This window comes from Mustela nivalis (genome assembly GCF_964662115.1).
Source record: "Mustela nivalis genome assembly, chromosome: 8".
Lineage (NCBI taxonomy): Eukaryota > Metazoa > Chordata > Mammalia > Carnivora > Mustelidae > Mustela > Mustela nivalis.
In genome coordinates, this window is record NC_139027.1 from 102975465 (window position 1) to 103001811 (window position 26347).

At 45.2% G+C, this 26347-nt stretch overlaps 1 protein-coding gene across 1 annotated transcript in view; it reads right to left on the bottom strand.

Annotated features, from left to right (window-relative positions):
* Nucleotides 1-6135: 6135 nt before the first annotated feature.
* Nucleotides 6136-26347, bottom strand: part of PCSK2 (proprotein convertase subtilisin/kexin type 2) — a 270666-nt gene continuing 250454 nt past the window's right edge. The window contains exons 11-12 of the mRNA XM_082743215.1: nt 20164-20391; nt 6136-8816 (exon numbers count right to left, since the gene is read on the bottom strand). Of these exons, the coding sequence (XP_082599341.1) occupies nt 8330-8816; nt 20164-20391 (715 nt within the window). The 3' untranslated portion in view covers nt 6136-8329. The remainder of the gene's footprint in view (nt 8817-20163; nt 20392-26347) is intronic.

Here is a 26347-nt window from a genome sequence, read left to right on the forward strand (position 1 = left end):
GTTGTCCCCTGTCCCCCAGAATCCTGGTTGCTCTTTCTTTACCTGCTTCTCTCCACTTTCCATGCTTGGTTCTGTTTTCCCCAGGGAGCTGCAGAATGGGGTCATTTTCTAGCTTTGCCCTCTCCCTGAGGTCTCTGGAAACAAGCACTTAAATCTGATGAAAGGTATTTCTTGTCGTGAACGTGGGGGCTTAGTGCAGGCCTCCCTGTAGCATTGATGATGAGAGAACACCAGAGATTTGACAAGCCCCGAGGTTCTTAAGTGCCAGTGCTGCAGGAGGCTGGTCTGAACTGTTGCACCAGAGAGACTCTGCCTTCTCCCTGACTCAGCCTCAAGTCTGGGACTGAGAGTCTCCTGAAGCTATCTACCCCCTAAGGAAACTGAATCCAAGCTGCCCACTCCTCCCATTCACCAAGCATTTCAGTCAGTGACTAGTAACTGCTGTCATGTGAGCTGCCCTGGGTGCTAATTCTCCAGATCCCCTGATCCTTGTTGATCTGGTTCATTTCTATTTCCCCAGGCTTCTCATGCCAAGTGCATGTGAGTCTGTGTCAGGGGCTGCTGTGGTCATTGGAATGTGCTCAGTCTACATACCTGGCATGTTGGGAGCACTGCGGCGTTGGTGCTCCCAGGAGCAGTCCTCAACCAGGAGAGACAGGACCTGGTGTATAAATACCCCAGTTCCCTCTCCCCTCCACTGGAATAACTCTCATGTGTTCTATACTCTCCCCAGTGAGCCCTAGAGACCCCCAAAGAAACCCACTCACCCATATGCCCCAAATCAGTCTCCTTCCATCCCTTACTTTCCTGTTCCCTGTATATAGATGCTCTTTTCCAGTAAATGACTTGACCTTGTTTCAGACTCAGCATCTGGGAGGACCCAACCTAAGACTGCTGCCTGGTTGGCATGTGCCCAGCAACAGCCCCTAGTCCTCAGGTGGCAGTCCTGACTTTGGACCAAGGGGCTGCTCCTCCTACACTAGATACAACCTTGATCAGACTGTCAAGACATCCTGTCTGCCTCTGGCTGTGGGGTGGGCAAGTGTCTCAAACAAGACCCACGGTTGGAATTGGAAATCTGAGCCCAATAAAACCGAGGCTGGAAATAAATGCTGGAGCTGGCTGGTGATGGGGGGGGGGGTCTGATGTTCCCATCACTCATTCCCTCTGTCTCTCTCTTCCTAGGGTTGCTCCTATCTCTACTCTTCCTCTAGGCTCCTAGAGGCTGGTTCTTCAGACCTCCCTTGAGTTCTGAGAGCTACTCTGCATGCTTTGCACACATTGCTTATTTGTTTCCATTAGGCAGAGTTGGTTTCAGAGATCCAACCCTAGAGATCCCGAAGCAGCCCCTAGGCAGGGTCCTGGGTGCAGGGGGTTTTCTAGAGCTGTGATCACAGGAACATATAGGGCTATTTGGAAGCACCCATCTTTTAGCTATAAGCCTGCCTCCCCACACTCTGGTGCCGGGGCTGCACCCTGTGACCGTGTCCCTGCTTTGCCAGTGTCTCCCTGGGAGTGGAAGAGGGCAAGGCTGGAGGTGGGGGAAGGGACCTGCTCCTTGTTTGTCCTCATACCCCGGGCAGCAGCCATTCCTTCCCATGGCCGCTGCCATGGCCCAGTTTTCAACTTTTACAAAATTTCCAGAACCAGACTCATTACAGTCTCCCCAGAGAAGCCTTCACCAAACTGTTGATACCTCTGTTCAAAAGTTTGGGCCTTCCAGGCCGTCCACCTGCCCTCAAGCATCCGCTCTAGGCATGCGAGGGACTTGGGTGGGTGGTGCCCCTCTCAGGGATCCCACCGTGGTCCCAGAGAGCCACCTTCTCCTTCACAGTGTGCCCTTGACTTGCATGTATTAGATCGCTTGGTCCGTGTCCTTTAGTGGTCTCTTTTGCCTTTCTAATTAAGTAGGTGATATTTCTTCATACTCACTTTATGGTGCTTATGTCACTCTTCCTTACTAACATCACGGGTCGGATTCCTGTTTTTTGACTGGTACAGAAGAGGGTCTGAGGCAGGAAAGGGAGGCACTGGCACGGGCTGCATGAATCTACCAGCCACTGCTCTGGGAACCTGGGGTCCCATTCCACTGGGGACCCCGGAAGAGACCAGGTAGGAAATCTTCAGATTGTCCCAACAGGAGGCAAGGAAGCTGGGATATGTATGCACCAGCTCCCATTCTTGCTCAGGTCAGGGTGGCTCCAGCCCTGGGGCCTTGATTCCCTGACACTTCTGCCTGTTGCCCATTAGGTCTGGGGCGTCTCTGCAGTCTGAGAACACCCCCAGCAAATCATCCTTGGCAGGTGCAGAAACTGTCTACAGGTGACCTCCCGGAGAGGCCAAGGAGATAGATTGGCAAGCGTTTTCTACAAAGGCCAGATTATAGGCTGTACGGCCTCTGTTATAACTACTCAATCTTTCTGCTTTAGCATGAAGACATGCTAAAATACAATGCAAAATCCAACATGCATGATTGTTATTACAATATAAGTGTGTTTATAAGAACAGGCAGAGGCTGGATTGGGTTCCTGGACTGTAGTTTGCTGAGCCCCCATATAGGGCATGCTCCAACAGGGTCTATCATAAAATGAATTTACATATCAGAAGACATGTCTAACCTGGCTTCTCTACTTGTTTCTTCTTTCCCCTTTCATGTTGGAAAGTTCCACTTGGTTCTCTCCTTAACGTAAAGCTTGTAAGAAAATATCTCCAAGCACCCATTATAATCTAGTTTTCCTGCAATTTTTGTACCATAAGTTCATAGTTGGAGTGTTGGCGAATGAAGTCCCCTCAAAACTCATGACATTTGGCACATTGATGATAAAGGAGTCATTCAGGTACCCTGATTAGTACCAATGCTTGACTTCAATTTCTCATGATGGATGAAAACAAATAAATGCCACAAAAAGCCACATGGACTTATATTTTATCCAAACAAACAGGGCTTTGGGGTTGAGATGTATATTCTTTTTTAAAAAATATTTTATTTATTTATTTGACTGACAGAGATCACAAGTAGGCAGAGCAGCAGGCAGAGAGAGAGAGAGAGAGAGAGGGAGAGAGAGGTAAGCAGGCTCCCTGGTGAGTAGAGAGCTTGATGCAGGCTCAATCCCAGGACCATGAGATCATGACCTGAGCTGAAGGCAGAGGCTTAACCCACTGAGCCACCCAGGCACTCTGAGATGTATGTTCTACCATGAGATACATCCCTGGTCAATAACTCTGCAGTGCTAGTACCCTCACTAGTCACACCTGCCCCTTCACCTGCAAACTTGTATCCTTGTGATCAGGAGCTTCCTAGCAAGTTTATCTGTTACCTGTGGCCAGTCAGCAGCTCCAGAGAAAGAAACAAGTTGCAGCACCTGCCTTCTGTCCAGCTTGGAGTAGCTGTTGGGGTATCCTCTTGGGTGCAAAGGGACATCTTTGAAGGGCACTGTGAGGTGGGTCACCCACACTTGGGATGGCGAGGGCAGGTTGGTCGGAAGCCTCATGTTGGAAATCAGGATCAGTTAACATCCAACCAAAGGAATTCTGAGAATCATTTGGCTGTTGAGGCATCTAAAACTCCGTGGTCCAAGATTTCCAATCACCCCCACCCTACCCCAAACCACGTAGTGCTGAACATGAAGAATTTAGCAATACAAAGTCTTCATCCCTTTGGGCCAAGTGTATTTCTCACCCTCAGTTCATTCTATCCTCAGGTTCAAAGCAGTGAGACTCTTCTAAGAGAAAAATGAAGCTGGCAGGCTGGCTTGGCGAACTTGCCTCAGGTTAAACTTTGATTCCACAGTCCCTTATGATTCACAAGCAAAGTCAACTGACGTTTTTTGAACCCAAGGAAAGGGTCTCTTAGCAACTAGATACATAAGAGACTAGTGGAAAAACTGAAGAACTACTTACTTTGCAATGGAAAGGGGGGATCTTTCCCCCTAGAGATCCAGGTACTAGTGTCCCTCATGCTGGTTATCCCCTCTCCTGGTGTTAATGTCCCTTGGAAGCCAAATAAGGCTCAGGAGGCTGTGGGTAGACATGGAATCTGACTGTTGGCAGGTGGGTGGTATTGACTGAGGTTGGCTTCCCATGTATTGGGCTCTGTCCTCAATAGACTTCAGCTCTTCTGAGACTGGAATTCCCCTTTGTACCAAGCCTATTGTGGTTCCCTACCTTTAACAGCTCCAGATCCCATCCGCCAACTTTTGTTCCTCTGACTCTCCATTTTCTTAAGCTCCCACATGCTGAATGTTGGCCCCTCTCCCCACCTTTTCTGTTGACTCATTCCTTCTTTGGATACAGAGAACCACCCAGCTGGTTGCAGCCAAATCATCTTTCTTGGTCCAGGTCACATTCTGTGCTGATGTTATTTCAGACTCTCAGAGTTTTTAGAACCCTTTATTCTCTCTCACAACCACTGTCTTTAATCTTGGCATTTTGATTTTTAGAAATTTCTATCAAAATAAACTCTTCGCATGCTAGAACGTGCTCTTGCTATGAGAGCACCAGTTCCCCAATTAAGCAGTTCCCTCTCTAACCCTTAAAAGGCTGAGCTATGTTTCCCAGGTTTTGTAGTATGTGGTCTTCAGTCCAAACAATAAAGGCACTAATCACATGGAAACAACTCTTGTCAACTTATAAGGGATAATTAATAATGACAGTACACTAATAACACTAGAAAAATGATCGGTTTTAGCTTATCTTTTGGAAATCGATTTTTGAACTTAAGTACAGAAAAGCAGTGTCTCAGTCACAACCTCGGACTTTGGACCTTACACCTTCAATGTCTGTTTCTGGTCATAGCCTTTCTTAAGATTTTACTAACTGGATTTGATAAGTTTTATATCTTAGGAAAAAATTAAACATTGTTTTCTCAATGAACCATGCATGATATATACAATGCATTAGTATTTTATTTATAACTGTTAAGATTGCTAGAAAAGTTTGTGGTCATATGGGTGACAGTACTGTTCATGCTACTGTCCATGAAGAGAGGAGGCCATGTGAGTCAGTACTTAGTATATTTTAAGAGAATGTCAAGCTCTCTCCAAAGCTCATCAGGTTTTCCATTAGATGTCCTGCATTTCCCAGCTGCCTTGCATTTAGGCAGGGTCACTGACCAGTATTGGCCAATGCAGAGTAGCTTAAATGGCCTGTGTATCTCCTTCAGGCTGAACATAAAGAGAGGATGAGGGTCCTCCGTGGGTTCTCTTCTGTGTGGTCACTTAGCAGTCTCGTGTTGTTTTTACAAACCACAATACCGAAGATTAAAGCACCCTGAGTCCCTGAGTCTGTGGTCTCAGGGAGTCTCCTGAACCCTCAGAGGAACTCATGTGAATGATAAGTAAACCTTTGCAGTGTTAAGCCACTAAAATTTGGGGGCTGTTTGTTACTATGGCATAACTCAGTCTAGCTTGATGAGTACATTCTAGAAGAGTCTTTCTAAAAGACTGTTGACCATGACCCACAGTAAGAAATATTTACTTTGTGAGCCAATACACACACACACACACACACACACACACACACGCACATTCTCGCTTTCTATACACACACACAGAACAAATATTTCAAGAAACAATATTCACTAAAATGCATGATATATTCTATTCCAGTTTTGCTTCTATTTTATTCTATTCCAAAACGTTAGTCTTGATTCCCAAAAAATTTTTTACAACTTATTAACGGCATATAACCAGAGTTTGAAAAATGCTGCTGTAGATCATAATTTGTATGTGACTGATCTGCTAATTATAAATCTCTCAGGCTTATTTGTGAAAGCAGGCTTTTTAGATCTCTCTTTGGCAACTTTTTATTATCTGCTCTCGGAATGGATAAAAGTGTTTTTAAGTAATATATATCACATCCCACATGGTTTCTGGAAGGTAATGTTTTATTGTTGAGTTTCCTAATTTACAACATGTCTTTTTAAATTTACTTATAAAATTTTGTCACAGGGAGTAACAATGTTAACTTGATTAATTCATTTATTTTCATTTTTTAAAATAAATGATTATAAATAACTGTCTCTTGCATTAGGATCAGGGATATCGTAAAAACCTCACTAGCCAGACATAATTTTGCGTTAATACTGGTGCAAAAAACGAAATAGAGACCAAATATTTTTATATAGCACTATATATATATTTTATATATTGTATCCTCATATCAAAACTGGCCATTTCTATTAAGAAGCTGCTAAGTTACTCTCTAATTTCATAAATTATACCACAGCTGTGAAAATATGGACAACTATTTTATATTTTTGCTGCTATATAAGACATTTAATGTTTATACAGAAAGCTGCAAAATTACAGAAGTGAGGCAATGGGAATCAATGAACATTTCACCTGAATTTCCACCGGCTTTTTTCTTCAGCCAGAATCATCTTGATATTCTCTGAATATTCTTTTAGAGATGAATATGGTGTCAGTTTTTTCAATAAGTACACATACACACATTTTAGGCATATGTGTGTATCTACATTTATACAAGTGTATATATACACACACATACATACACACATGTATATAGTCTACATATATATATATATTTCTGTGTGCACTTATACACATATGCACACATAATGTCCTTTGGTTTATTTTCAGACTGTTAATATGAAATGAATTTTTGATGGTTTTCCTTAATTTTTTCTTTAAATCTAAACTGGTTTAAAAAGACCTTCGCAACAGGTAATAAACTTCTTTTAAAAATCATAAATATTATTACATTTTAAAGCATTATAGAGAGAAGGTCATATGGTGTTCGAGAAGACAGACATACATGCCAATATGGGGGGCAGAGAAAAGAAAGAAAATGGGTTTTCCAGAGTTTTCTCTTAAAGTCGCCACCTCCAAGGAATGGAACTTAGTGCCCTTGCGTTGCTGGCTTTAAGGAAAGGAACTCTGAGCTTAGCCACACGCTCCCACAAGAAGGGAGAAATGCAGCCAGAAGTGGTAGATCAGTTCTCCGGAATCAAATCAAACCCAAAAAGGGGCCAATCCTTGGGGAAAAAAACAAAGCGATGACGGGTCCAATAGAAAGCATTTCTATTTGGTAATGAAATGGTGCTGTGTCTTGTGGGGTCGGCAGGGGGAGGAGTGTGTCACCTTTGGGTTGCCTGTTAAACATCTTCAGGGGTTGCTCAGTTGTCGAGATGGTAACTGTGTGCTTTCCCTATGGAGGTCTTCTCTTGCTTCCTTCAGCCCCCCGTTGCTAGGGGACGGGTCAGCATGTCCCCCCGTTGGCAGAAGAGGCTCCACACAAATGACGGTCTGCATCCTCAGACACATCCCCTTCACCCTTCACACACCTCTTCCAGAATGGAGGCCATTTCCCCAACACATCAAAGAACCACAACCATATGTTTTAGAGATCAAAGCCCAAGTGCATGTGCACCCAAAATACTCATCTCACTACTCACATCAGATTCAGAAGCTCCAAAGTGATTGAGGAAGAGGAACGTTCCTGTGTTCTAAGCCACCGAGATATTCTTTCCTAGGCGTGTTGCCAGACTTCTCTTGCCTTTTTTTCTTTTGGATAGCTATGTGAGGAACCCCAGAAAATTGGGGCTGGGATGAATTCTATACACACAGAATGATTTGGGCTTCTCTAGCAGATTCTACGTGACAGAAGAGCAGCTGGTGAAAAGGACAGCCACGCTACTGAGGTTTTACATGGATCACACTGGCTGAGTAGCACAAGTTATGCTGTTGGTGTTGGTGGAACGATTTCCAGCCGTCATGCTTTTTGACCCTCTCTTCCCCAGCCAGTGATTAGGGCTGTCATGGATGGCGAATTGTACATCACCCTACCTTCATCTACATCACTGAAAAATCTTGCTAAGTTCCAAACATTTTCCCCCAAAGGACCTATAGCATCTTTTGTGCTTTAGAAATTCAGAGCTTACCTTCTGTTATTATCTTTCCCTTTTTATGTAGCAGGTCCTCAGCTGAGACCACGAATAAATGCTCTTGGAGTCACTGCATGTGGCTTTTTAAATGCATTCTCTTCTCAGATAGGAACAAAATGGAGGGGAAAGCTGTCCCAGTTTTGTTTGCTGGCTATCGCCTATTCGAATGACACAAATAAAGAACTTTAGAGTCACAAATAGGACAGAGGTTTTGGTGGGAACACTGTATTTGGGGCACAGAAGTAAAAAGATTGCGTCCATTGTGACAACAAAAAATCATTGACAGTGAGTGAAGCTTCAGATCGAGAGATTGAAATCGCTTATGAGAGAGTGACAGTAATTGCTAGGTTGCTGACAGAGTGTGGACCGAGGACAGAGAGGCAGAGATGGGGGAGGGAGGGAGGCAGTCGAGGCCCGGCTGCGGCTCTAGTTCTTATGAAGGATGCTTTTCAGGCTTCTCTCCACAGCTTCGTCCAGCTCCTCCTCCAACTCCTCCTTCTTGGACATGGCCAGCTTGGACTGGTAATCCCGCACAACCTGGTCGATGTAAGGGGCGCTCTGCGTGCCATGCAGCATCAGTGTCCACTCCTTCAGCACCCCCTTCTGGGGCGTGCTCCCGACAAACCCCAGCTCCAGGGTCCAGGTTCCTCGGGCGTCCTCTCCCCACGTGTGCGTGGTCATGAAAGGCCACTTGTCAAAGCCCACCTTGGAGTCGTCATCCCTTGGACGCCGGCTCAGCAAGATGGACTTGGTGCCCATCGGGGAAGTCATGTTGATGTTCAGGTCTCCTCTCCTGGTGGCATTGACTGTGATGACAGCTTGGACGTGCTCAAGGTAGCGGACGAAATTTTCTTTCCCCTCACATGCATCGGTGGTGAGGCTCAGCACCAACTTGCCAGTGGATGGTATTTTCCTGAGGGAAAAGGGATGAGGAGATATGGTAAGGGGTAGACACACTATACTTGGGGTTTTGAAGGTAGCTGCAGGTGCCAGAAAGAGTAGGGACTTTGGAGCTAATCAGACAGATCAGCAGCATGAGCCTGAGCTCCTTACCTATGGCCCTTACCCATACTTTCTGTGTGAAGGGGAAATGGAGTAGAGGCTGCCCGTGCCCTTCTCACTTCCTCCCTCCACACCCTCTCTGAGTTTATCTGCAGCTGTGGCTCCCATGTGTTCTGACCGCTTCGCGCCTCAGGTATTGGCTAGCCCACATCATGAGAGCTAGCTCAGCCAATGTGCAGGGCAGCCCCAAAGTGTCAGGGAATGAACCCCTCAGGGACCACCCCTTACCAGTGATTTGAATAGAAAGCGACAGAGGAATATACCCTGGCATCCATCCCTCAGTGGGACACCTCAGTGTCCACCCTGTTGCCTACGGTGACAACTTGCTTATCAATGCACTCCTGTCTGGCTCTTTTCCTCCTCCCTGTCTCACATCTCTAATTGTCATTGGCATTTCCTGGGAGCTTCTCTCAAAAAATTGTCAGCACTTAAATCTCACCTCTACTTTTTTTTTTTTTTTTTTTTAAAGATTTTATTTATTTATTTGACAGAGAGACACAGCGAGAGAGGCACCACAAGGAGGGGAGCAGCAGAGGAGAAGAAGAAGCAGGCATCCTGCCAAGCAGGGAACCTGATGTGGGCCTCTATCCCAGTAACCTGGGATCATGACCTGAGCCGAAGGCAGACGCTTAACGACTGAGCCACCCAGGTGCCCCTGAGTCTACTTTTGGGACAATCCAAAGTTGTCCCAAAGTTATGAGCTGAGACAGGACCTCATAAGGCCTTTCTTTTGAAGTGTTAAGTATCTTGATAAATAAAAATTATTGCTGGAGCACTTGGGTGGCTCAATCGGTTAAGCATCTGCCTTCAGCTCAGGTGATGATCCCAGGGTTCTGGAATTAAGCCCTGCATTGGGCTCCCTGCTCAGCGGGGAGCCTGATTCTCCCTCTCCCTCTGCCTCTCCCCTGGCTTGTGCTCGCTCTCTTGCTGGGTCTCTGTCAGATGAACAAATAAAAAGAAAAAAAAATTATTGCTATTGTGATTGTTATCACTGTCACAGAAAAAGCTGAAATGGGGTTATTAATCCTAGCGAAGGAGTATCCCTTGAAAGATCAGGGGAATTTAGAAGCCTCTCTGGTCACAGAGTTGGAGCCCCATGGAGGGTCAGCCTAAGCATTCCTCAGCTGACTTTCCACACAACCGATCTCCTTCCTGGATATGGCCTCCCTTGAAGGCAAGATACTTAAAGGTTCTTGCGTGAGAAACATAACAAAGTAAACCACATTAAACTGCATGTGTAATGGAAAGACTCCACACTTTGGGAATAAATCCATTTGGGTTAGAATTCTCTTCTATGCTTACTGGTCAGGAGAGCTTAGGCAAATTATTGGCATACTTCGAAGTCTCACTGTCATTGTGGGTGGGTTTTGTGAGATTAAATCAGACCACGTGTGGAAACATGGAGCATAATGCCCGGATCATGGTACTAGCTCCCCTAGTACTCCCCTAGTACTCTGGGGTCCTTCCCTATTCACATAGGGAAAAACTATGTGAATATCCTTCCTTGACACGATATTTTATTTTGGAGTGTAACATGGTGGGTATTTTAAAACACGTCTTGTGGAGCCCATTTATGAAAAGATGATCCCACACCCAGCTCAGAGCCCAGCTTTGGTTCTGCATGACCCTTGAAAGCAAAGCTACAGACCTGGGAGGGGAAGGCTCGTTGAAACTTACCCGGTGGCTCATTGGGAAAGTCAATACTCTCCTGAGGAACTTTCAAAATATATGCTTTAATAGTTTTATGGAGTGCTGCCATTATATGCCCTCTGCATGGATGCTGATGCCGACTGATGCATGCAATACCCATTGGCCACGGAGATCTAGTGGTGGTGGTGGTGGAGGTGCGGTACCATGCTCTGGGGAAATCATCCAGTTTGGTGGAGAGCGAGCATTAGGCCGGCTCTGGAAGTCAGAGTATGCAAAGATCCTAGCTAGATCTCTCAAAAAAGATTCCATTTCTTCTCAGCAGGGTCAGAAATGTAACTGGTGAACTGATACGTGACCACCAATCTTTCGGGCTCTAGCCCATAGGTAGCTATTTGGGCAGAATGAAGGTCCAGTTATGGGCAAAACATTTGAACCATCTAAGCTCATTTTCTTTACCCATACAATGGAGATATTACTTCCTATACTGAAGAAATGCTCTGAAGATAAAATAGACATACACACTCAAATACATCGCATATTCACAAATGTCTGGACCAGAGCTGGCCAACAGAACTTCTGCAATGAGGGAAATGTTCTATATCTGAACTGTCCAATATTGTACTCACCGGCCACCTGTGGCTATGGGGCATTTGAAACGTCATGAGTGTGAGGAATTGAATTTTTAATTACATTTAATTTTAGTAATTAATTTAAATTTAATTTTATTAAATAGCCATCTGTGGCTAGTTGCTTCTCTACTGGATAGCACATATCTAAATTATTTGCAGATGTTCAATCTGAACCTGACGCCACCAATCCCGACCCATTAGAAAATTTCCTGGGGTTCTGTGGTGAGCACATTCCGTTTTTGTCATGGCTCACAGGCTCTGGGAAAAGCAGCCAGGAAAACTGCTGGTTTTCTGGCAACCTTGCTGGAAGCTTCTGGAACATCCAGACCTCAGGAATGAGTGAAATGCCATGTTCTATTGTTGAGATTCTACACAGACAGGCAGGCAGGTCCAGAATGGAGGCTTTCTTTTTAGAATAGAGCCTCAGGGAATCTGGAACTCTCCAAGGAGCACAGCTGGAGGGAAGAGCAGACGATGACAGAGCCCACAGCAGGAAGAGACACTGTGCTGAGTTTGAGCCCCTTTCCTACTCTTCAGGCCAGGCCACCTTGAGAAATTCAAGAAGCAAATTCATAAGCCAATAACTAAAGACTCTTACTCAGGTACTAGTCACTTTAGGTATTACAGAGCATCGCTAGTCATTGTCAAATGCAATACTCCCTATTATGACAAGGATCCAAAACACAAGTAGGATTCTAAAAAAAAAAAAAATCATTTTTTTTTTTTTTAATCCCTATTTGCACTCAGGGCACTTATGCGCTGGCGTTAACCAAGTAACAGTCTCTTTACAAGTCAGTTTGTGGAATCTCTGGCAGAAAAGTGACATTTTTTTTCCTCAGGGGGAAAACTGGAAATATTTCTTCCATTGGCTAAGAACCAGAGATGGGACGGCTACTGTAGCTGGGAATGAGATCCACAGCCCATGTGCAATGCAGGGTGGTTGGGGGGAGGGGGTCCTGTAAAGGAATGAGGGCAGAGATGATCTCTCATGATAGAGGGAGAGAAATCTGTTTTGGACCAAACTGGAGACGACCTTCACACACACACACACACACATAGCTTTTGGGGGGGCTTCAGTGGACGCAGTCTCTCTTCCAGATTCCCTCCAGAGCTGCTTTGAGCTTTGACTACTGACTCTTGGCTGCCCCTTTCCCTGCAGAAGAGCAGACTAGAGCCCAGTCTGCCTGTTGTTTGGCCTAAGGGATGAGGGAATGCATTTGTGAGAGGTCTGCAGGGAGGGATGAAGGAAGGAGGCTGAGACAGGATAGGCATTTTGTCCTTATCCTGGAAAGCAGAAGCCAGATTGGAGTGGGCACCAACACACCACTTTGTGTTAGAATTCATCAACTGTCCCCGTAGCCTTGGGGTTGGGGTGTGGGCAGGGGTTGGAGGCCATTCCAAACACCCTGGGGGGGGGGTCTGGCTTGTTTCGAGCTGTGGAGGTATCACCCCCTGGCAAAACTCTGCCATCATTGCCCTGCGTGCAAACCTCCCACCGAATGTGGGGCGAGCAAGCCCCTGAGAGAGCATGAGTTCTTCTTGGAATGTTAAGGCACTTTGAGATGAAATTAAAAGGCTTGAGTGAATTCCAGAGGAGGCAAGCTAGGAGGAGGCAAGCTCCTCTCTCAGAGAGACTTCTCAGCAGGCATCAAGGCAACTGGGAGAGCGAAGGGACCGTATCTGCCAGGTGTTTCTTACTCCTTCTTTCTCTCTCTCTCTTTTTGTTTTTTGTTTTGTTTTTGATTTTGTTTTTGGTTCACTTGTATGTTTTGATATTCCTACGGTGATCATATTTTGCTTTTACAAGAAGAAAAGGAATGGGGCGCCTGGGTGGCTCAGTGGGTTAAGCCGCTGCCTTTGGCTCAGGTCATGATCTCAGGGTCCTGGGATCGAGTCCCGCGTCGGGCTCTCTGCTCATCAGGGAGCCTGCTTCCTCCCCTCTCTCTCTGCCTGCCTCTCTGCCTACTTGTGATCTCTCTCTGTCAAATAAATAAATAAAAATCTTAAAAAAAAAAAAAAGAAAAGGAATGTAATCCTTATTTAGAAGAAAAGCATATCCTTTGTTCAGGAAGGTCAATTTGTAAGGTTGAAATAGGGAGTCCCTGGGTGGCTCAGTCCGTTAAGCACTGGATTTTTTATTTTGGCTCAGGTGAGGATCTCTGGGTCATGAGATGGAGCCCCGTGTTGGAATCTATGTGAGGTATGGAGCCTGGTTGAGATTCTCTCTCTCCCTCTCTCTCTCCTCCTCCCTCCTTCTGGTGTGTGTGCAGAAGTGCACTTGGGGGCTCTCTCTTGCACTCTCTCTCTCAAAAAAAGGGACACCTGGGTGGCTCAGTGGGTTAAAGCCTCGGGGTCCTGGGATCAAGCCCCACATTGGGCTCTCTGCTCAGCAGGGAACCTTCTTCTCCCTCTCTCTCTGCCTGCCTCTCTGCCTATTTGTGATCTCTGTCAAATAAATAAATAAATAATCTTAAAAAAAAAGAAAAGGTTGAAATAGGAGATGGTTGTTTATGGAACCAAAAGAGACTCTGCTTAGATCCTTAGTGACACAGACCATGTTCCAGAACTCATTTGCTACAAAAAAGTGAGGAACCCATCAAGAGGTGTGAGTTAGGGGCGCCTGGGTGGCTCAGTGGATTAAGCCGCTGCCTTCGGCTCAGGTCATGATCTCAGTGTCCTGGGATCGAGCCCCGCATCGGGCTCTTTGCTCAGCGGGAGCCTGCTTCCTCCTCTCTCTCTGCCTGACTCTCCGCCTACTTGTGATCTTTCTCTCTGTCAAATAAATTAATAAAATCTTAAAAAAAAAAAATAAAAAAAGAGGTGTGAGTTACTCTCCGAACTTTTAGAGAATATGTACAGAGGCCTTGTGTTCAAGTTCTATCAAAGACACACTTGGGAACCAGAGGTTGTCTTTTATACTCATTGCACATTGTTGCAAATAAGTGGTTAATTGCCTCGTGTCTAGAAATGGGCCCTGCTTCCCAGGAGGACAGCTGTGTAATGCTCTCTGTGTTCTCAACCTTCAACTGTATGATAAAAATAATTAGTTATGACACGGCAGTTGTCTTATTAGACTAATAATGATAGTACTAATAATGGCCACCCTGGAGGGTCTAAGATCTGTGCTCTGTGGCCATCACAGAAGAACACTCAGCAGGTGGGCTCTGCGATATTTTCTCTTTCCCAGGTAACAGTGGCGGGTGGACATTAACCGACACAGGATAAATCGTGGCTTGGCCGTGGCCCTGTCCCTGGTCTCACAGCTGGTTTGACGCAGGGCACAGCCACTTCTCTCTCTACCATGCTGCAACTGGAATTCCTATCAGGTTTTAACACCCACTCCCAAAGTCACTTAAAATTCACAGTTTGCCACAGCCTCAACGGCACAGAGTGAAGGGGAGGATGGGGACGGTCTGTACCAGACAGCTCACGCCAGGCTTCAGCATCCCAGGGGTTGGGAGTTGGGGGAGGGCACGTGGCTGCCCCTGGCCGGTGAGCGGATCTGGCTTTGCTCTGCTCACCGCGCCCGGCTGGTTCTGTGTAGACACTCACGGCAGGTTGTATTTTTCCTCTGTATTTTCGTTGAGCACCCTTCACCGACTCGGCTGATAAAGTCGCGTTAGAAAATTGGTTTTCAAATTGGTTGCTTCTCTGGGAAGATGAATGTCAAGGAAACCTATAAACTTGACAGTTGGCACTCACCCCACTCGGGGCTGACTCTGAGCAGTCCTGCAGGTCTCAGCAAATGGCTGCTGATGCCTCTACCCCAGTCCCGCAGGAGTGTGGTTCAGAGTGACCAGGTCCTTCTTTGCATAGAGCCTGGGTGCCACCCTAAGGACCAACCTTACCAGCCTCTGAGTTTTGCAACACACCCACCTGCCCTAGGGCTCACTCACTTGGGTCTGAGAACGCAATTCAGGTGTGGGGTGGACAAGGGTGACACAGAGGCCTTCCAGCAAGGCTGGCCTCTGTCCCTAATCCTCCTGGCTGATCTGCCGGGTCTCACTGCCACCACTTAGCCATCTTCCTTGTACCCAGGTGCTGTTGGCTGAACAGTCACTCACTCAGAAAATATCTCCCATATGACTTCCAGGTGGCAATTCTAGGCACTGAGGGCACAGCAGTGAACAAGACACACTAGGTTCCTGTCCCTGGGATGGTAGGGGGTCCCAATTCTGGTCTGTGCTCAACTGGCTTCCCAGGTTCCTTCCACTGAAAGTTGGGCTGCTGATATTAGATAAAGTTTCTACTGAGCTGTGAGCTGCTGGGCCTCACACACCCTAACTATAATGTGAAGGATTTGCCTCTGGCTCCAAATTCAACATTTATGGGGATTATGGCAAGTGCTCAGAAACTGAGAGACCCATGTTCTCCGCCTCGCTCCCCTCCCTCCCCCCGCCTCACAAATGCATAGAACTTAAAAAGATCGTCAACGATCCACCCTTGCCTGGTGTGACCTCAGAAGAGAAGGTCAGCCATCAACATTTATCTTGACTGAGCGGTCAGCTCAGTTGCCTTAAACACTGCAACGGTTCATTCCTTTCTGTTAATTGTGGATGGAGCCAGTGTGCAGCTGACTGTGGGTCGTGACTCCGTGACATGGCGCCTGGGCAATGTATGGGCCCTACCTGAGCTTCTGGAGAGTAGCAAACACCATAGCTTTTCCCTCTTGCCAAGTCCCTTTCTGTAAATCTTTCTCTCTTTGCAACAGTGGAAGGAGGTCCTGGGCCCAGGGCTTTGGCGGACATTGGAGTTGCTGGTTCTGGAAATTAGAACCATTTACTCTATCTTCCTGAGCTTCCTGTTCTCTCCCTGTGGAGGAGAGTGGCCACACCAGCCTCCTATGGGAGAAGAGTGTTGCCTGACCAGGCGACCGTCCAGGAGCTGCCCTTAGTAGTGGCATTACTGTGCCTGCAAGCTCCCAGGGCCATTTCAAGGAGCCCTCAGGGCTGCTGGAGTGTCCTGCCATCAGTGTGCGGGGAGCAAGTGGTGGACCCGTGTGCAGGGGACACGGGGGGAGGCACAGGCTAAGCGGACTGACCCGGCTCTCTTTCAGGCTCAACTTCTGGACACACTTTCAAAGAATTGTTATTCAATTGACATTTCTTGTTCTGTTTGCACTATGTAGCATCCCTCCTGGGATGGTGTAACTACCAGATGGGCATCAGAGCTGAGCTGTCCAAGACGGTAGCCACCAGCCATATGTCGCTATTATAACTTAAACTCAAGTTAGGTCAAATGAGCCACCTTTCTAGTGCTCCCTAGCCATGAGCTGTTGTACTGGACACTCAGATACAGAACATTTCCACCATCGTTCCCGGTCTCCTGGGCTTTCCCAGTCATGCAAAGGGTTGGTTTGAACTCTAACGAGGGCAGTAGAGTGGTCAATGCCTGTTGGATGTTGACTTTGGATTTATCCTTCCTTTTTCTATTTGGACAGAAGTTCCCAGACTTGTCTTCTTTTTGTCACCCTTTTTGTAGACTCTGGCAGTGATAAGGTCTCTAGGACAGCAGTTATGGAGTCTGGGGGGAGTGGGACCACCCGATAGGTAGGGGTTTCAAAGTCCCCAGGGAAGGTCTTACTGCAGGAAGCCCCTCAGACCCTCTGAAGTGGTTGAGCCTCATGTCCTCTCCAGTGGGGGATCATTGAGATATACTGAGAGGCCCCTCAAGTGGTGGGGTGTTGGCATCAGTGAGCCTGGGTTCAAATCCCAGTTTGGCCGTTCAATAGCTGGGTCTTCTTTGGCATACCCTTAAACTCTTTGAGCCTTTCCTCACCTGTAATAACACTGTCCAGCTGAGAGGAGGGCTCTCTGATGTAGAGCCTAACGTAGGGCCCAAGGGCACAGCAGGAGCTCCTGAAGGCCAATGTCATCTAATGAAACACACTGGGATTTGCAGATGGGTTTTGTTTCAAGTCCTGGTCAGACCTTTGTAACCTTGAGCACATTTCTCATGTTTTCTGCCTCTTGGCTTCCTCCCCTGTTTCGAGGTAACAATGATCATACATATATTCTGGACTTACAAGGATGAAACACTCATAGTTTATGTAAAAGGCCTCCCACCAGCCACTTAGGAGACACTTCTCCCTGAGACACAGCATGGAACCACTGCCATTTATACCACAAAATATTCATACCCTGCCTGTGTGAGGTAAGGCATACCATCAACAGGCTGGCTGGCTAGGAAGTTTAGGCAGATGTAAAGCACATGGCACACAGTAGGTGCCCAATAAAAGCTAATTGCTTCTTTCACTTAAACTTGACCTTGACTGAGTCAACCTTGACTTTGACCAAGTGACCTTGACCTAGTCAAATATGTCTGGGACACAGTGAAAACTGTCTGACCAGACAGAGGGGCACAAGGATGAACAGAAATTTCGTAGGTACATGGCAGCCTTGGGAAAAGGGACAGGAATGTAGCCAAGCTGCTGATTTTACTGGCACATGAAATGCCATGCAGCCCTGTTTAAAAAGTTATTAGAGAAAGGACTTGCTCTGATGCTTTCCTATTCCACCTAGTGCTGACAGCAGCTCTGCTTATGAGGTCGTGGTCTGGTCCAGGGAAAACGCATGCAGCTCTGTAACACCCACTTGGTACCCCTTTCTGGGAGCCTGGCAAGTAAACAATGAGGATGCTGGTCCAATTTTGGGTGGGACATTGGGAAGAGAGTGTGGGTCCCAAGGACTCACAATTTTGAATTCAGATAGGAATCAATTACGGTATCCAAAATTCCAGGAGATTATCATCTTTCCTTTTCCCATGAGCATGAACTAGGAGCGTCCAAAGTCATGGAGGAGAAGGAAGGGCCAAGTTACATTTGTTGAGTGCCTACTAGATACCAGTTTAACATTTGTTGTCTCACTAAGGTCTCCCAGCATCTTGGTGAGAAAAGAGTTATTAGCTCCATTTTACTGGTGAGGAAAGAGAGAAGAGGTTTTTGCTTTGGGGACATAAGGAAAGAATTCCAGTTGGTGTAAGAATTTAGACAGAAGAACGACCCCCCCCCCAACCATCCCCAGTATTAACTTTCCTAACTTATAAGGAAAACGTAGCTTCTCCTTTGATTCTGAATGCAGGCCACTTGCCAAAGCAGTATCAGCACTCCCTCAGAGTTTTTCACTGAAAAGCCCAGAGATATTCATATCCCATTACAATGACTGACAGTATCTTATAGTGACATTTCAGTCATCATCCCTGGTCTGAAATGATTGTGGCCATTAGGCTTGCCACTGGGAGCTTTTTATGTATTGTGTTGCTAAGAGAAAGGACATGTATTACTTCATCACAGATTTGGTTTTCCAAAACTTTTATACCTGTTTTTCAGTATTGTTGGCTTCCTCTGTGGTGCTATGTATTTTATCTAGTGCATCTAAAGATTTCATACTGAGATGGGGTCCACAGACATCACCTATCCTGCCACAGAGGCCAGGGTACAAAGGCTGAGAATTGTTAAAAGAGAGGTCAGGGAGGTAAAAAGTATCGTCCAGTTTGGTGAAATCAAGACTGGAATCTAGGTCTGTAACCGACTACACAACTCCCGAGGATCCAAGACTGAGGGTGAGTGGAGAGGGAGGATGTACGGTGACAGTCTGACTCTGGCCAAGTTCAGATGACCAACAGAAATGAGGCTGGTGTGGGCTGGTTAGAGAGATGCATTTTATCATTGTTTAAATGACAGAAGCACAGGTGTATTCTCAGAACGTACTACTATGCAACAGTGAAAGTATATGAACTCCCACTATACACGAGAACGTGAATGGATCTCATAAACATAACGCTGGGTCAGAGAAACCGGACACATCTCTATTGGGTGATTCTAGTTAGATAAAGTCCAAGAAGTGGCAAAGCTAATCTATAGGGGCAGGAATGAAAACAATGGGTGTCTATAACATGTGGGGATTAACTAACTGGAAGGGGGCACATGGGATCTTTCTGGGGCGATGGAACATTCCAACACTTGATCAGGTGGTGGTTACCCAGATGTGGACAACAAAACTCAAGTAATACATTTAAGTTCTGTGCATTTCATCGTATGTAAACAATATCTCAACTGAAGATAATGATAAACATTGATATTTCCATCTCACTGATGAATCAATGAGGAGAGAAATGAAATACAAAGGGGTCCTCATTGTCCAATCCTCTTGCCGTGATGGGATGTTAAAAGAAAAGTAGGTGCAGGTGACCAGCATGGTGGCTTCTGTGTGAATGCCTCACTCACATCCCTCCAGATGGCTATCCAACTCACTCAACATCAAATTAAGTCCTTAGGTTGCCCCACAAGTAGACTGAATAAGTAAACTGTGTTATAGTCATACAATAGAATATTATTCAGCAACGATTATAAATGACTACAAGTAGTTGATTATAAATGATTATAAATGACTATAAATGATTATAAATGACTACATACTAAATATGATTGAAGAGTTCTGAGCTAAAGAATCTACATATAAAGGAGAAGATAGTGTCTGATTCCATTTACATTAGGTATAAAATGGGCAAAATAATCTATGGAGTTTTAAGGTTACTCTTGGGGAGACAATGATGGAAGGAGACATAAGGGGCTTCTGGGATATTGGTCATGATCATGGTCTGTTTACTGATCTGGGACCTGGTTACACTGGATGACTTGTGCACTCAAAAATACGGTATAATAAAAAAAATTAAATTTAAATTTAAAAGAAAATACGGTATAAGCCACTGAAACAGTAAAGGATCATACTTCAGAGTAGGGGTTCTGAGTCCCCTAATGGTGTTCTATGTATGTGGGACCTCTGGAGTTATGTTTCTCTATAGCTCTGCCTGGAAGCTGATTGTCTCTGATTCAAATCCAGTGCATCTCAAGCTGACAGAGAGGGAATCTTTTGCCCAGGCCATGGCACCCTCTCTGGGATATTTTCCACATGCACTTACTCAGGATCCTGCACGGAGCCTCCCACACAGTGGAATCTCTCAGGCACAGTTTTCCAGTCTTTAGCCATTTTCACCATGGCGCCCGCATCAAGGACCCCGTAGCCAAAGAGGTGATTAAACTCCAGGCCAACCCCATTCCTCCGCCATTGATGGACCTCATCGTGAAGCTGATTCCGTTTGGAGGTGAGCACAGTCAGATGCTGCATGTCTCTCCAGGTCAGACCCAGGCTGGATTCCGGAGGCAGAAAGATTCAAGAGCATGGCAAGGGGGGAGCGCACAAGGTAAGAGAGAGAGGGAAAGAGACACAATGACTAAGATAGAACATAGACCCCATGTAGGATTTTGGAACATCTATGAACCTGCAAGTAAGGGGAGGATTTCCACACATCATTTAGAACCATTATACATATAAATTTCAAAATCTTGCTTTTCTTACTTAAATAAATTTACTTCAAATGCACATTTTAACACACATTGGAATGGCTGAACTGAACTGAAAAAGACTGACAATACTAAGTGTTGGCAAGGATGTGAAGCATCTGGATCCACATACTTTGTAGATGGATAGGTAAATTACTGCAAACATTTTGGAAAACTGCTTGACTGTATCTTCTCATGTTGTGCAAGTGTCTAAGCTGTGGCCTAGAAGTTCCATTCCTAGGTATGCATCTCACATAAATGTGTGTATATATCCACCTGACATGCATACTGGAATGTTCATGGGCCCAAACTACAAAGTCCCCAAATGTCCAACCACAATAAAATGAATAAACCAATGGAGATGTATTTGTAGGATGTGAAATACTGTTCTACCATAAGAACAAATGAACTACAACTACTCTGAATAATACAGATGGATTTTGCAAATAGAATGTCAACCTAAAGAAGCCAGACCTAGTAGGAAACATTGTATCATTCCATTTTTTTTTTTAAAGTAGAAAACCAGACCCAAGTAATATATGCTGTTAGCAGTCAAGTTAGTGGTTAGTCTTGGGATGAGGGATTGGATAGTGGTGCAAGGGAGCTTCTGGGTGCTGGCACTGCTGTTTCTTGATCTGGATGTTGGCTACATGGATATGCTCCATTTGTGAAAATGAGGCTGTCATTTCTTCAACAGCAAAGACTGTACCTTCAGTATATATTCATCCCCAGCGCCCAGGACAGCAGCCTCTCTTGTACACTGTCCAGTGGATAAACAAATCTGTTTGCAGGTGCCACTGTTTTGAGAAATCAGTGTCTAGTATTATTCATTGCCTGTGTTTTTCAAAGAGCAAGTCGGACCCATTTATGGGACAGGAAATCAATTTACTGCATAGATTATCTACGTGGGCTGTGTATTAAAATCTCCTGATGAGGACATTAAAATCCTATTCCTTAGGTCACATCTTAGACAAGTTAAGTCAGAACCTCAGGGAGTGGGACCCAGGCTTTGGAAATTGTGAACACTTCCCAGGTCATTCTAGTAGACAGACAGCTAAGCTTGAGAACCAGTGATTTAATGAATGGGACTATCATTATAAAATGAGCAGAATAGAACAGAAAAGAGTAACAGTGTGGATTGCATGTAATACAAGAAAGTATTTTTCATAAAACTCTGTGTGTGAGTATGTGTGTGTTGTGGGTTGCAACACAAAAATTATTTCAAATCAAAAAGCTGGAACAACCCTGCACTGTCGTTCTTGTTGGAAGTCAGATAATTCAAGACTAGGAACAACATAACTCATTTGATAAAATTTCAGCATATGCAGCATTCAGTGGTTTGAAGTTTTGAATTAGAACCAAAAGACACCAATGATTCATGTCCTCTTGCAGTGTAGACCTTCAGCAGTTAAGGAGAAAGTTTCAAGGAAGGCCACCGCTCATTTGAGAAATTTATAAACATATCTTGGATATATGGTCCCTAGGACCCAAGTGAATGGTGATGTGAAACTTCAAGAAGTTGATTACAGTGAGTGTTTTGCCAGAGTGGGATTCTGAATTCATTAAATACAGAAGTGTTGATAAATGAGTGTTGAGATGATCTGGCTGACAGGTGAATTATCTACCATCTTTGCTAAGAGTTTGGCCACAAAAACGTGCTATGCTTCCTGGAGCTTGGAGAGGGATGTTAGACATTGGAGGTAGACGTTTCTCTGTGGTTTTATTCTCATGGGGCCCATGAGAGAGACAGAGAGAACCAGTCAGAACCAAGATCTTCTCACTTCTGGAATTAATCAGAGGTAGTCCATATTCTCATGCTATTGAGTTGATGACACAGTTTGGCCAGCCATTTACGTATGTCTGAGAGGTAAAACTAATTCCATACTCATTCCCCCTTCTGAGCAATTTCAGAGTTGACAGAATACACTACTGTGTGAAACCGTATTTCTTCCATCTGCATAAAGCTTTATTCTTACCATAGTAGGGCAAGAATTATAGGTCATACTTATTAAATAATAAAAAAACTAAATTTACAGATTATCTGCAATATAAAGGTCACTGTGAACAGTGTTATAGGACTAATAACATAATATGTTCTTCCCCGTTCTCAAGCATTTAGTAGTTTGGAGAATAAGGCACAGATATATGGTAAGGTACTGCACAGTGAAATGATTCCATGAAGGTCCATTAAGCGTCTATCAGGTCCAGGCACTGTTTTGGTTGAAGGTCCTCCTTAAGAAGGTCCCTGCTTTCTCAGAACCTATAGCCCAGGGGGACAAAGAGACAACTCAATATTTTAAAAGGGAGGGCTGTCACGATGGGGGAGCTCTCAATGGCAAGAAAACCACCAGTGGGGTCCCTGTGTTATCTCAGCCAGGGGGCTTCAGTCTGTGACCCTGAGCTGTTTGCATCAGAATCATGTGGGGACTAGTGACAGATTTAGATTTCTGCCCCATGTCCTTTTAAGATAAGACAACAGATTTCCAGAGGAGGTGAATAATCACCCACTCAGATGCTGGAAGATACAACTATTGTCTCCCTCATGTATATCCTCCCTTTTCCCTATTAAGAAACCCTCAATTTTATTCAGAATAGCAATATCATTAGCTCCGAAGCTACGTTTCCCAGCCTCCTTTGTAGTCTGGGGTGGTCCCTTGAAGACTGTGGTCAATGAGAAGTAGGCAAAAGCTACTGGGTGGGGATTTTTTGAAAAACCAGGCTGACTCAGCTGGTGGAATTCTTTTTCCCTTTGCTTTTCTTGTTCTCCTCTCTGAAATGTAAACTTGATGGCTAGAGCCCCAACAGCATCTGGAGAACATGAAGGTGGAAAAGCAGAGATCTAGGAAGAGCTGGATTCCCAGTGGCACCCCCCATGGTAGCCCTGGGCTCCCAACCTCTGTATTTTCTTTCCCATGACAGAAAAATAAAACCCTGTCTCAGTTTAGCTCTTGTTATCTGGGATTTTGTTTCCAATATTGACCTAGCCAGAGGCAGACATTCACCTGCCATACAACAGTATCCGGATTTACAGATTCATAGAGTTCTTGCTTTACTGGATGCCCTGGACTGGAGTCCCTGGAACAGGGCTTGAAAAGACATATTCCTGGGCCATCCAGCCCCAGAGATTTCCATTCAGTGACTCTTAGCTGAGATGTAGGAATGTATTATTTTCAAAACTAGCCCCCACCCCCAGTGCTTGACTTCCCCAGTTATCAGGGAAATGTAAATTAAAACTATAATACAATTCCACTGAACACTCATATGGATGGCTAAAGTGTGGAAGACTGGCAATACTAAGTGTTGGCAAGGATGTGGGGCACCTGTAACTCACACTGCCAGAGGGAGGGTCAATGGTTACCCCCACTGTGTAAAATTCTTTCTGGGTATCTACAGGAACTGTGCATATGTATACCTCATGACTCAACCTTTTGAAACCCAACAGAAACACATCCCTATGTTCACCAAAAGATGTGTAAGCATGTTCATAGCAATAGGACTCATAATGGCCCTCAACTGGAAACAACCCAAGGATTCATTTATACAGTGGAGTAATTCACAATGAGTATGAACAACCTATTGCCATATAGAACAGTATGGAGGAATCTCTCAGATGTGTTATTACGCAAAAGAGCACACCCGGTGCTTAGGTAATGGTCTATTGCTTGATTCGGATGCTGGTTACATGGGTCTATTAATTTTGTAGGAAGTCATTGAGCTGTATCTAACATTTGTGCCCTTTCCTCTGGGTCTATTGTACTTCAATAAAGAGCATATAAAAAAAATCTATCTTTCTAAAGGTCAGTTTTGGAAACATTATTTTAGTCCCGTATGTGGGTCACTTTACTGATGGTTCTCTCAAGCCAAAAATCGGCCTCTTTATGACCAACCCCTCAAACCTAGTTCAGCCCTCTAGAAACACACAGAAAGCTCTGGGTCCAGACGGACCCCACCCCACCCTCAGCCTCCCACCCTCTGGGGCAAAGAAATCACTTGAAATTTTTTCTAGTGTTGATCACACTGGGAAATGTAAGCAATATTCCCTGGGACACAAGGAGTCGTTTTCAAGCATTTGTCAGAAAAGTACTTTATGAAAGTAAAGGGTGGGACAAAGGAATAATGGCTTCCCTTTTTTCCCCTCGGAGTCCTGGGGGCGCCTGTTCCTCTTTTGTGGTTCTGATGGGTATAGATTTACATGGAATAATTTGTTTATTATATTCAAACTGCTTTGGAAAAGCTTTCTGATTGGACCTCTGGGTGGCCAGTAGCCCTCGACAGCTGTCCTTTGTCGTGAAGAACTCCTAGCTTTCTGGTATCACAATAACGAGAGATTAGCTGTAGGAACTGTTCGTGGATTGGCTTTCCCTCTTGCTCCCTCTGGACTTTTAGGGCTGCTTTGTTCTGACCATTGGTTTTAACTGCTGGCTGCTAGGGACGCTTTGCTACAGGTGTAGAAAGCCATAAATCCCTTGGAGTTTCCTTCCCAGGGCACCTCTCTCAGCTGGCGACAGACCAGTGCAGAACATAGCAGCCCAGCATCCTTGCCTTGAGGAAGAACAAGTCCTGAGGCATCATCTACACTCCAGAGCTCCCCATGGGATCAGGCTGAGGCCAGAACTTCTGAAATTGCTTCTTTGCTTGGATTTTCACCCATTCTTAGCCTGCATCCTCTACTTTAACCTGGTTTCTCTGGAAAGCTCTTCTTTAATAAACTGCCTGTGCCAACTTTTGTCTCCGGGGCTGTCGCTAACATCAGGCAGTTGGTGTTCTCAGGAATTTTAGGACTAGATCCTACAATGGACTTGAACCACTACCTGTCAGGTATCACTTTTTTCCTGTTTATGGCAAGAAAGAATTAAAATCATAACCATTGCTCCAAAACGAAACAGACCTGCACGGTGACTTCTTTTCTGTAAGGCTATCTGCAACCATGTGTCAAAGAATTATGACTCATTCATGCAAAGCCTGTGAGCCTGTTCAGAGATCCAACAGCCTTGTTCCATTACTTTATCAATTTGCACTGTCCTTTCATGTGCATGGAGGCCTAAGCAATTGACTTTTTGCTCTCCAAAATGCAAGAAGACTTGAGTCAAGGTCTACCTTCTTAGATTTAAAGGGTGACCAGAACCCCCTTCTCAGTTCTGAAGCACCCCTTCTTCCTGTTCTCTGCAAAGCTCAATAGCAGTTTCCCTCTCTCCTGACTGGAGTGAGCAGAGCTAGCTCAGACACCCGGGCCAGATAGACCTTGAGATGAACTGTTTCATCTTCAAGAAGTTTTAGTCTCCTCACTTAATAGAAACACACTTCCATCAGTGTCTGCTGGAATCCTAAGTTTTCCACATGACTTTTTTAGAAGAATCAAAGGTTGGCTTGGTCCGAAGAGAGGAGTCACTCCCAATGTGGGGCCTTATCTGTAAAAAGGAGAATGATGATGCCTTTTCTGCTTGAAGACAGAATATGAGACTAGAGAATCTTTCAAAGTCCTTTTCTATCTAAGAATCAACTCTTACCTCCTTTGCAAGTCAGAAATCATATTGTATATATGGAAAGAGACGAGTAGGGTTGTCCGGAGATGGATGCTAGAAGCTCTAGTTGCCCAGCAACAGCTGACAAGGATGGGAAATCAACACCCCTTCCCCAGGGGCCTGAACCCAACTTCTCACACTGGCTGGTGCTCCGTTCTTGAGCAGCCCCCCTGCAGCCTGGGCATATGTGCTCCCAGCACCTAGGTGATGCTTGAAGCCCACATGCAGCCTGGGCATATGT